At 45.2% G+C, this 12,500-nt stretch overlaps 2 protein-coding genes across 2 annotated transcripts in view; one reads left to right on the forward strand and one right to left on the reverse strand.

Moving 5' to 3' along the window:
- The window catches only part of LOC135821845 (titin-like), a 117,224-nt gene that overhangs the window by 26,454 nt on the left and 78,270 nt on the right, over nt 1-12,500 (forward strand). Inside the window, exons 6-8 of the mRNA XM_065334871.1 lie at nt 5,534-5,777; nt 8,046-8,339; nt 10,331-10,663. Coding sequence (XP_065190943.1) covers nt 5,534-5,777; nt 8,046-8,339; nt 10,331-10,663 — 871 coding nt within the window. The remainder of the gene's footprint in view (nt 1-5,533; nt 5,778-8,045; nt 8,340-10,330; nt 10,664-12,500) is intronic.
- On the reverse strand, nt 1,694-2,509 carry LOC135806710 (ataxin-8-like). Its single transcript, XM_065320937.1, has 2 exons — nt 2,491-2,509; nt 1,694-2,133 (listed from the first exon to the last, which is right to left on the reverse strand). Exons 1-2 carry the CDS (start codon nt 2,507-2,509, stop codon nt 1,694-1,696), a joined length of 459 nt encoding a protein of 152 aa, XP_065177009.1.

Raw genomic sequence — 12,500 nt, forward strand, 5'->3', positions numbered from 1 at the left:
GTTGTTGTTGTTGTTTTTTTGAATTCTTTATTCTCACGATGGCACCATCGCCAACAAGAGATAAATTTATGAGAAGGTGAGATTGTGGGTTAAACAGTTGGAAAGTGATTTACATCACTTTGAACTTTACAAGTATGGGAGAGGGTGAGCGCTGCAGGAGCAGATTGAGTTAATCAGCAGTGAGCAGATTTCTTGTTTGAAAGCAGGTCGGGAGGAGACGTCACGAATGCTTGTTGTTGTTTCAAATCTTTATTCTCACGATAGCCAGTGGCCAGTAAGAGATATTATCACTCCCTTAGTATTGACTCGCATAGATTTTTGCCATACCTAAGCAGTCAAATATTCCTGCATATTTCACTCCTTAGGGCTATATTGACTGCTTATATTTGACTGCTTAGGGGTTGCGCAGTTGAACGGTGCCTAGTGCAGCATTTTCACTGCATGAGTAGGTGGTGGTGCAACGATTGTGCAATCATAAAACCGGGATTCATGAGGTTATCGTTCTGGAATTTGAAATACGGACTGTTTGTCGTGATAAATCTAATATTGACTTCGTACTTGGTCAGTATAGGAAATAAAAGACCTCGTAAAAGACCTCGGCTTCGCCTCGGTCTTTTACTCGGCTTTTATTTCCTATATTGACCTCGTACTCAGTCAATATTAGATACATAGTGTAAGAAAGGAGAAAGAGTGAGGAAGAATTGGGTGGGCAGGGCCTAGGGGTTAATGACTACTTAAGTGTACGGGCAGGGGTGGTCGCCACACGAGCATACAGAGTTGCGTACTTAAGTGTACGGGCAGGGGTGGTCGCTACACGAGCATACAGAGTTGTGCAACAGCAGGGATATCTCGGATTTGAAGGGAGTACGAGAAGGGATTTCGCGAAGCTGGGTGGGCAGGCAATTAAAGTAATGAAGGGCCTTGTACAGGGGAGAATGGAGACAATTGTTGTTGTTGTTGTTGTTGTTTTTTGAATTTTGAATTCTTTATTCTCACGATGGCACCATCGCCAACAAGAGATAAATTTACGAGAAGGTGAGATTGTGGGTTAAACAGTTGGAAAGTGATTTACATCACTTTGAACTTTACAAGTATGGGAGAGGGTGAGCGCTGCAGGAGCAGATTGAGTTAATCAGCAGTGAGCAGATTTCTTGTTTGAAAGCAGGTCGGGAGGAGACGTCACGAATGCTAGCAGGGAGGGCATTGTAGTATTCTAGGGACGTGTACAGTGGGGAGTCTTTACAGCGATCGGTTCTGGAGGGTGGGAGGTGCCAAGTGCGTGCGTGTCGAAGGCTGTACTGGGCCGTAACTTGAGCGGGGGTGTTGAGCAAGCGTATGTGTTGTGGGGCATATTGGTATTTTATGGAGTGAGCAAGAAGGGTGAGCTTCACTTTGCGGCAAGAGAACATTGTCGGCCATTTGAGCCGATGGAGCAGTGTTGAATGATCCAGAGGAGTGTAGAGGGGGAGACGGAGGCAGATTCTGGCAGCCTTGCGCTGGATTCGCTCAAGACGGTCAAGGGCTGCGATTGAGAGCGGGGTGACAGCAATGCATGCATATTCAATTATGGGCAGGATATACGTTTTGTAAATGAGAGAGAGTGATTTAGTGTGTAGAGTTGATTTGAGCCTAAAGAGAATATTAAAAGATTTTACAGCTTTCTTTAGCACAAAGTCAAGGTGGGCTGACCATCTTAGGTAGTGCTGAACTGTTGTTGTTGTTGTTGTTGTTGTTGTTGTTGTTGTTGTTGTTGTTGTTGTTGTTGTTGTTGTTGTTGTTGTTGTTGTTGTTGTTGTTGTTGTTGTTGTTGTTGTTGTTGTTGTTGTTGTTGTTGTTGTTGTTGTTGTTGTTGTTGTTGTTGTTGTTGTTGTTGTTGTTGTTGTTGTTGTTGTTGTTGTTGTTGTTGTTGTTGTTGTTGTTGTTGTTGTTGTTGTTGTTGTTGTTGTTGTTGTTGTTGTTGTTGTTTTGAATTCTTTATTCTCACGATGGCACCATCGCCAATAAGAGAGAGTTGTTGTTGTTGTTGTTGTTGTTGTTGTTGTTGTTGTTGTTGTTGTTGTTGTTGTTGTTGTTGTTGTTGTTGTTGTTGTTGTTGTTGTTGTTGTTGTTGTTGTTGGTGTTGTTGTTGTTGTTGTTGTTGTTGTTGTTGTTGCTGCTGCTGCTGCTGCTGCTGCTGTTGTTGTTGTTGTTGTTGTTGTTTTTTTGAATTCTTTATTCTCACGATGGCACCATCGCCAACAAGAGATAAATTTACGAGAAGGTGAGATTGTGGGTTAAACAGTTGGAAAGTGATTTACATCACTTTGAACTTTACAAGTATGGGAGAGGGTGAGCGCTGCAGGAGCAGATTGAGTTAATCAGCAGTGAGCAGATTTCTTGTTTGAAAGCAGGTCGGGAGGAGACGTCACGAATGCTTGTTGTTGTTTCAAATCTTTATTCTCACGATAGCCAGTGGCCAGTAAGAGATATTATCACTCCCTTAGTATTGACTCGCATAGATTTTTGCCATACCTAAGCAGTCAAATATTCCTGCATATTTCACTCCTTAGGGCTATATTGACTGCTTATATTTGACTGCTTAGGGGTTGCGCAGTTGAACGGTGCCTAGTGCAGCATTTTCACTGCATGAGTAGGTGGTGGTGCAACGATTGTGCAATCATAAAACCGGGATTCATGAGGTTATCGTTCTGGAATTTGAAATACGGACTGTTTGTCGTGATAAATCTAATATTGACTTCGTACTTGGTCAGTATAGGAAATAAAAGACCTCGTAAAAGACCTCGGCTTCGCCTCGGTCTTTTACTCGGCTTTTATTTCCTATATTGACCTCGTACTCAGTCAATATTAGATACATAGTGTAAGAAAGGAGAAAGAGTGAGGAAGAATTGGGTGGGCAGGGCCTAGGGGTTAATGACTACTTAAGTGTACGGGCAGGGGTGGTCGCCACACGAGCATACAGAGTTGCGTACTTAAGTGTACGGGCAGGGGTGGTCGCTACACGAGCATACAGAGTTGTGCAACAGCAGGGATATCTCGGATTTGAAGGGAGTACGAGAAGGGATTTCGCGAAGCTGGGTGGGCAGGCAATTAAAGTAATGAAGGGCCTTGTACAGGGGAGAATGGAGACAGCGGTCAGTCCGCGGAGTTGGCAAGTGCCAAGTAGTTGTTGTTGTTGTTGTTGTTGTTGTTGTTGTTGTTGTTGTTGCTGCTGCTGCTGCTGCTGCTGCTGTTGTTGTTGTTGTTGTTGTTTTTTTGAATTCTTTATTCTCACGATGGCACCATCGCCAACAAGAGATAAATTTACGAGAAGGTGAGATTGTGGGTTAAACAGTTGGAAAGTGATTTACATCAATTTGAACTTTACAAGTATGGGAGAGGGTGAGCGCTGCAGGAGCAGATTGAGTTAATCAGCAGTGAGCAGATTTCTTGTTTGAAAGCAGGTCGGGAGGAGACGTCACGAATGCTTGTTGTTGTTTCAAATCTTTATTCTCACGGTAGCCAGTGGCCAACAGGGATCGATTTACTTTGATTTTTTTGCATAGCAGTCACTGCTACACAGTTTTACAATTGACTAGCAACTCCCAGTATTGATTAGCAGTTTTCCTTCATCAAAAGTTTACATGTATAGCTGTACAATAGCAGGATTTCGTAAAGAAGAGGACAATAGCTGCAGTTGCTATTTGCTTTTCCAAGCGAATGTTCGACCTGAATATTTACGTTAGAGTTTTCACTTGGGCACGTTACATGTTCAGCGTCCATCCGACTTCAAGTTCTTCACAACACAATGTCCTTCAACAGGGCAGTTCCACTGATTCCTTCGACAAAGAAACCTCAGGAAAGCGCTCAAACGATCGTGACATTTCGGGCAAAGCGCATCGAATTTCGCTTTTCTCCTTTTCTTCATCGAAACGAATCGACATTCCTTGCGCGTCCAGTTCTTTGTCCCTCTTCTGGACAGTGAATCACTGATCAGATTCACTGACATGTTGGCTACATGAGACTAAGAACCGTCTACTTCAACTTTGCCTTGTCGAACAGAAACAAACTGAGCTTGAAAGTGAACGAAGAAAGGAGAACATCAGGAAAAGTCACCGCCGTGTACAAAACTTCAGAAGACTGCAGTCCTGTACGACCAGTGCTAGTGCAGTGTCCAAAATCGAAAGAGCGCGATCCGCGACCCGCGCGCGGACTGAGCAGGACAGGCCAGTTGGTTGGAGTAGTAAAATACTACTCCCTAGTCAGTAGTGTGTACAACAGTCGCATGTAGACTGCACACAACTGGTCTTTGTAGTGCATCGCAGTTTTGGGCGATAAAAAACGAAAAGCGAATCGCAGCCTGTGAATTTTGATTCGCAAACTGCGATGCGAACCCGGATAAATCGATCCCTGGGCCAATAAGAGATAATAGTGTAAGAAAGGAGAAAGAGTGAGGAAGAATTGGGTGGGCAGGGCCTAGGGGTTAATGACTACTTAAGTGTACGGGCAGGGGTGGTCGCCACACGAGCATACAGAGTTGCGTACTTAAGTGTACGGGCAGGGGTGGTCGCTACACGAGCATACAGAGTTGTGCAACAGCAGGGATATCTCGGATTTGAAGGGAGTACGAGAAGGGATTTCGCGAAGCTGGGTGGGCAGGCAATTAAAGTAATGAAGGGCTGTTGTTGTTGTTGTTGTTGTTGTTGTTGTTGTTGTTGTTGTTGTTGTTGTTGTTGTTGTTGTTGTTGTTGTTGTTGTTGTTGTTGTTGTTGTTGTTGTTGTTGTTGTTGTTGTTGTTGTTGTTGTTGTTGTTGTTGTTGTTGTTGTTGTTGTTGTTGTTATTGTTGTTGTTGTTGTTGCACTGTGTTCTGCTGTGGACTAATGGTTGACACAAGAGAAAGTTAATCTTTGCTTCGCTAAAGGCGGACATAGGTCCGTTACCGGCTGTGACGGCCGGTTCTCACAGGATCATGAAAATCATATAAACTATTTTCATCATCCTGTGAGAACCAGCTGCATGACGATCAGTGAGAAGGCATGAATTACCTGAACATTTTGGTGAAGTAAAATACCGGTAAATAAATAATAAATAAAAAAGTTACTTGGAAATGCCATGGGTTATGCATGCATGTGATCTTCTCTATTTGCTCCTTTCGACCTCCGCTCTGGAGGCAAGCCCATATGGCTGCCATGGCGAGGATGGAGGTGCACACCCATGCAGAGCCTATACAAAGAAAATAGTCTCCGATGTAAGCCGTACACATACAAATGGTGTATATTTTAAAAGCTTTACTAGTCCAGAGCAAGGTGGTGCCACCGAGGGCTGAATGATGCAACGCTCTGAGTATAAACTGTTCTAATTGTCCGCAAACTCCTGTCATTCATTACCCTGATGTTGGGCCAGGGCCAAAAACTTGGTGTAATGTTAATTATAATTTTAATTTTGGTTTGAATCGCAGTGAAGAGACCGTTTTTGGAGTTGAGAAGTGAAGTTTAAAAACTCTGAGTATAGATTCTGTACACTGTCTGTGTTTACTTGTGCTGTTGTTCTGTGCAGTTATCAGTCTCCATGTTCAGGCAACACCATGGTGCATTGCGATATGTTCTGCTGTCCTACCAACAACCAGACCAGTCAGGCACCTCACTACAGAAGAATGTCTCTGTGAATGCTGGCGACATTAAGGGAGATTTCATTATCTCGGAGCTGAAGAAGAGCTCCAAATACTTGTTCAATGCCACCTTTGGTGATGGGCATTCCACGGGTAGCAGCTTTGAGTTTGTGAGACCAGCTTTATGTGAAGGTAAGGAACGAGAGCAGCTATTCTGATGTGTGTGAATTCTTCTAAATTCAAAATTAGGACAGGTATGCCATGGCAAAATGTATGGAGAAGCAGATCCAAAACCCAGATTTGTGAGATTTAAAGTGGGTTTTTGCTCCTCAATTCCGCCCCAATCCGACTTTCAAAAGCCAGCGGGCCAGTTTCCGATGAATGGACTGTAATGGAGCTGAATTTCCCATACGTTTTAAAGAGCTTTCTCCTACTACAAAGTTACTTGACTTAATCTCCTGATAGCTAGCTGCGCTGGCCTTGGCACTTCTAAGCAGAGCTCACAGTAACTGGCTGAATTCGTCTCAATGAAGCTTTCCAGCCAACAAAGCATTTTTCAGATTGTCTGAGAGCTATTTGACAAAGCGAAAGACTGCGATGAACCGAGGCGATGGAAATAGACGCACTCAAATCTACATAAATCTACATACCGCAGAACGGCTAATTTTGGCGGGTAAACATTTTGGTGTTTTCTGGATCAGGACCAATTCGCTATGAAATATTTTAGTGACCAGTGCTTCAGAGCTCACAGAAGTGATGACTACTACTGTACTGTACATGCAAAATTTCAATTTGCGCAGAAAAGCTTTAGCGAAAACACTCCTTTCGCTAAAATGGCTAACTAAAACATCGCAGGAATGGACTCGGATGGAGAGCCAAGGATTAATTTATAAGAAGGAAATGCTGGAGCTAGATGTGCTAGAGGCGTTAGCCAACTAGTTGTAGAACGTCAATACCGTCGGTCAGTGCCGTGCAATGTTATCGCATGAGCTGATTGTTTAGTAACTGGCGGTGTTGGTGGACATCATAGCGTAACTTGTAGTTCCTCGGTCCTTTTCTTTCTGATAAATAAAACGTCACAGGCGCTAAAATTGGCCGTTTTACAGTAATGTGGGCCTAACCCCAAAAGTACTCAGGCATACACTTGCTTAGTTTGAGCCTTGTCCGGGGCATAGGTACGTTGCTCTCCGTATTGAAGTACGTCCGAATAAGAAGTGCCGCGGGTACTATGGTCCACGTTCCTGTGCACGAAGTGGGGCACATCTTATTGATATTCCACTCCGCTGAACTCAATTTTACAAAATTATTGTGTAGCCACATCCAGAATGTATGGGCATGTCACTGCTAATGTGGAAAACTGCATGTTCTTCACAAGAATGCGGCACTAACAAAAGCAAAAAAGGTTATGAGCAACTGATGGACGAGTTGATTACAACAACAAGTGCAGTGCGTATCGGTTATAGCGTGGTCGTGTAAAAGAATATACTGCCTACAAGAATGAACTCTCATGTTTTCATAATCATAACATGGGTTTCAAGTGCACTTTTATTCTTACAAGCAATTTTATTCCATAGTAGACTATATCGGTCCTAAGAATGGACTTTGTGTAGCGAAAAATGCCAGATTAGTACGAAGTGTATCGCCTGTAGTTATAACATCTGTCCAATGCAGTTCTGATCTGACACGCGTTGCGTCGTAGTGCTGCAGGTTCAACTGTTGTGGTCATGTAACTCATGTTGGATAGCCACATGGTAAGCCTATGGGACTATGACCAGCCGCATGCACAGTAGCACTACGTTGCACGTACGATGATCTTCCTGCCCCTGCGCACACGCATTATGATATGACACACTTGATGTATCGTGTGTAAGAAATATGGGAAATAAGAATAGAAAGTCGTTTTTCAAACACCCACACTATAACCAATACCTACTGCACATGTAGTTTCATACGACTTACCACCGGACTTATAACCGGGTGTGAGCAGAGTGCCTAACAAAATTATGAAGGGGTTACAACAAAGGTGAATCGTGGAAGCAAATCATGCCAAGTAAGGGGCCGTCCGTAAATATCGAACTTTTTTCACCAAACGAATTATTTTAGTTTAGACCCAACCCCTCCCTCCCTCCCCCTCAGAACGTAAAATTTTTGACATATACATGCATATACAACAAAAGTCGCTAGTGTGTCACTTCTCCTATGGCCATGTGCATGTATCGAACTTTTCTGAAACGAAATTGGTCAACCCCCTCCCACCCCATAACGAAATTATTTCGTTTCGTGAAAAAAGTTCAATAATTGTGGACGACCCCTAAAGTGCATTTTTTTGACGAGAAGCCTTTTCTGGTTGTTGTTGTTGCTGCTGCCGCTGCTGCTGCTGCTGCTGCTGGTGCTGCTGGTGCTGCTGCTGGTTCTGCTGGTGCTGCTGGCCTCTTGTATTCGATGTTGCACAACTCACAGTGCCTGGTCGTGCTCAGAATTTCACAGCTGTCGTGGCTGGCATGAGGAGGAGAATCAGAATTAGCTGGACTGGTCTTGATGATGGCGGTTGTAATCTGACCGGGATTGTGCTGCGTTACAAGGACGTTATGAACCTTCCCTGGACAGTTTATCCGACACCGCTTCCACTTTTCACCAATTACACGATTCTGCTGGATGACGTTTTTAAATTTGACACAGCCTATCTTTTTCAACTTACTGCCGACAACGATGTGGGCACGGGCAGCACTACTCACCCATATAGGGTCATTACAGGTAAGTGCTTTTAAAACAAGAACAAAACGCAAGGTCTGAGGACTGTAGGGAGACTGGCATATCTGCATCCTGTATTTACCCAACCGCCAGGCAGCTAGCTGTTTCGACCTTAATAGGTCTCGGCAGCGGAGCTCAGAACTACTGGTCGATTTGTTTTGTAGTTCGTATTTATGCATTCTCCACAAGCATTAGCCCTGAGTCTCCGCAAACACATGTACGTATAAGCACAGCAAAACCACCAGCATCTCAGCATTTCTCCTTGCATCTAATTATACTGGCATGGCCAGCAGTACTTTTGGTGCTGCCTGATGATTGCACTGATCTGAGCACGAAACTGAGAGTTCGTGACACACTAGCCCTGCTCCACTGTGTTGTACTCTGTATGCGTACAGCTAAGTCTGTCATGGGGATTGCCCTGGTATGCAGTACTCTGTGTGCATACAGCTAAGTCTGTCATGGGAATTGCCCTGGTATGCAGTACTCTGTGTGCATACAGCTAAGTCTGTCATGGGGATTGCCCTGGTATGCAGTACTCTGTGTGCATACAGCTAAGTCTGTCATGGGGATTGCCCTGGTATGCAGTCAAAAGCAGTTCTAGACAGCAAGTCACTTACATTGCATTTACACAAGAGACTTTTTTCTTTTTTGCTGGACCCAATGCTAAGCCGAATCCTGTCAGGACAGGACTTTTCTTTTCGAAATTTCATGCACCACTACGCAGCCATTGAAACATTTCAACACCACACACAGACCTGCCAAATGCGGAAAGCGGAAAAAGATTTTTTTGGACCAAGTCCACAACCTGTAATAAGTGAACTTTTTTATTGCGAAGAAGAGTTTGGTGCGACTTCGGCGATACTTGGGGAATTGTGTGTTGCTCCCTACGCGGGAGCTCGCGCTTTTTCTGCCGACTTGAATTCTCACTTGACTGACTCGCGACTGCCATCCAGAGCACACGAGAAGTCCATCAAACCTTCCACTCGGCAAACCTGCACGAAAGCACCACTCCCTGCTCAATACACTTGTATATTGCTTGATTTCTTCTCTGTCTTCACGAAAACTGCACAGTAAAACTACCCGGATCCGGGCAGTTTGGGACCGAGCACTGCCCGTAACTCCCCACATCCGGGCAGGTCGGGACCGAGCATTGCCCGTAACTCCCCAGATCAGGGCAGGTTGGGACCGAGCATTGCCCGTAACTCCCCACATCCGGGCAGGTTGGGACCGAGCATTGCCCGTAACTCCCCTAATCCGGACAGGTTGGGACCGAGCACTGCCCGTAACTCCCCAGATCCGGGCAGGTTGGGACCGAGCACTGCCCGTAATTAGGAATTGCCAGAAAGTCAGAACTTGCATACTTACTGCATGCAAGAAAATATGCAATATGACTGTTTTGGGGCTGTTTTCGTTGAAAAGCCATTTTGTGACTCTAGCTGGGTCAGAAAGTAGATGGAAGTGCCCGTATTAGGGACATCCAGATCTGGGGAGGTTTACTGTACATGAATGTCATAATTATGGATAAAATAAAGGAAGGACCAAATGTTACGTGTTATGACCAACTGTCCACCAAAGTAACCGGATCATAAACAGTCAGCAAGTGCAACAACAAGGCACACGACTGACGCAGAGTACTGAGACATTCAACGACCTGACACCTAGCTCCAACTTTGTTTTGGTCACAACTCGTAACATTCGGTCCTTCCTGTCTTTCATCCATAATCTAATTGCTGGGGCGTCGGAAGATATTTTCGCATGGTAAAGTCAGGCACCTGAAGCACAGTATACTCTTGGCTTCTCTGAAAAAATTCGAAATTTCGAATGTAAATCAGTGCCTTTCATTGATTCACGGAGTATCTGGGACAAAGGGTGGTACGGTTAGTACCGTAGTGACGATAGTGTGTCCGACGCCCCTGCATTGGCTCAATATCCGAGTTCAAAAGTATGTCATAATAAACAACTGAGTAGAGTTATCTGCCTCTGTACTGTTGCAGATGGTCTCGATGCACCCGGGATTCATCCAGTGAAAAACATTTCGGTAGAAGCGACCATGGTGGTTATCAGTTGGGAAAGAGCTATGTACCAGAACATCGCGGTCTTGTCGTACCAAGTACAGGCAATACCTGATGGTACTGGCACCTGGGAGAACGTTTCGTTCACAACCTCCTCTTTTGTCTTGGAACCCGAGGATATAAACGTCATCGTCACTGGCTTAGCTCCAGGAACTACCTACCGCACCCGTGTTCGAGCGCTGACTCCAATGGGCTTCAGTAGATTTAGTGAGGAGGTTGCTGTCCGGACACGGCATTTTAATTCTCCACGAAGGGGTAAGACTTCTGAGAAAATGGAGATGTGACATATAGGACTCTAGTATCCTTATTATTGCTGCTGACGGGGTTTATTAATACCGTAAAGTACCGTTGATCCGCCCCCCCCCCCCCCCCATGCCATGTCGCTTCCCAGATGGATTTTCGGCTGGGGGCGGGAATTAGATCAAGGCTGTCAAGTGCAGTACGATGTACAACAACGTAGGGAATCAGACTCGGTGCTGGATTGTGCACATTTTCATCCTGGATTGGCACGTATTGTGTACAGCAGTGCATGCGTCGGTTCAACATCATATTTCGTTGTATACGCCAAAGTCGCTTCACAGGTAGAAAATCGACAGCAGGCAGGAATTAGAGAGAGGGCGGATCAACGGTACTTTACGGTAATTAAGGGGTAGTCCATAATTATCGAATTTTTTTAACAAAACGGAATAATTTCGTTATGGGGTGGGGGTGGGGGGGTTGACCAATTTCGTTTCAGAAAACATTGATGCATGTACATGGCCGTTGGAGCAATAACACACTTGTAACTTTTGTTGTACATGTATCTGCATCAGGGAGTCGTACTCAAACTAGGGAGGTGACACGGCACAGAAATCCGTGTCACAGGGCACGGCTGTTCGCGCACGGACATCTAACAATAGGGAGTCGTTCGGTGCGATTTACGTAACGCGGTGCAAACCTCATGAATACGATGGGAGTTTGCGTTTTGGGATGAAACTCATGTCACTCTCCGTGTGGTTCCACGATTTCGCAAGTCAAACCAGGATTTATTATTTGAAAGCGCTCGAGCGAGATACTCAATATCCAGACAATTTGAGAGAGAAGGAAGGTAAAAGGAACTCCTGCCGTGGTCAACCAGCATCCTGACCTTTTCGAACCTCTCCAAGCTGTCCCTGGTAGTCTGGATATTGACGCACGCACTGATTTTCAGCTTCTCCTCGCCGGGATCACGGGTGCAACTTTCAAATTTGCCGATATGCACTCGAACAAACGCACAATTGGATCTACATCACAATTTCGGGGCTATCTGTGTGCTTGCTGCCTTTTTCAGCAATACCCCACATGTCTACTGGGCAGTTTCCACCAGGCCTCGGCCTCCTGGACTCAACAGCGACTCCAGCGCCATGCCATCTGTCCCCTAAATCGCATGAAAAGGTAGCTCAGCATCGAACGCACGGGACCTGAAGTTTGTGCACGGGACGTGATAAAACTTGGTGAAGATAGCCAGAAGATAGTCCTCTACCTGGGAAAACTGAAAGCTAGACTGGGAAAACTCCTGAAAGGGCTTCTTGACGCAGGCATGTCAACGATGAATCAAGGAACGAGCGAGAAAGAAGGCTTGACTTGTGCAACGCGGAACAAACTGTTCCTGAGACGAAGTTGGCCATGTGAGGTACCAGCGGAAAGCTAGTTTCAAGAGGAACACGGAATACCTGTTTTCCGGGTAAACCTGGCCTGGTAGCTTTCTAAATCGAGCGAAAACCACAGCGAAATCGGCTGCTGAGAATTTGAAAATTCAAATTTCCTTGCCGATCCAGCCCCAATCGAGACTTTTGGCTGCCATCTTGTTAAATGTCCAAATTTCGCGAAAAAAACAGCCGTGAGGGGTTGACTCGCACCCGTGACCCCTCGTTGTTGTTTTTGGAATAGTTCAGTCCAGTCCAGTCCGAAAGGTCATACTCGGATCGACTCGCCTTCTGTACTTCACCTCCAAGCGTGCCGCATGGGGTCTAGTTTTTGAAATTATTGAGGCAGCACATTTCGTTTACAGCCCATCACTCGCCAGTATTCTTTGAAAGACTACCAGCAATTTGTTTAGCTCCTGCCATGTCCG

The sequence above is a fragment of the Sycon ciliatum genome, chromosome 1 (genome assembly GCF_964019385.1).
Source record: "Sycon ciliatum chromosome 1, ocSycCili1.1, whole genome shotgun sequence".
Classification (NCBI taxonomy): Eukaryota; Metazoa; Porifera; class Calcarea; order Leucosolenida; family Sycettidae; genus Sycon; species Sycon ciliatum.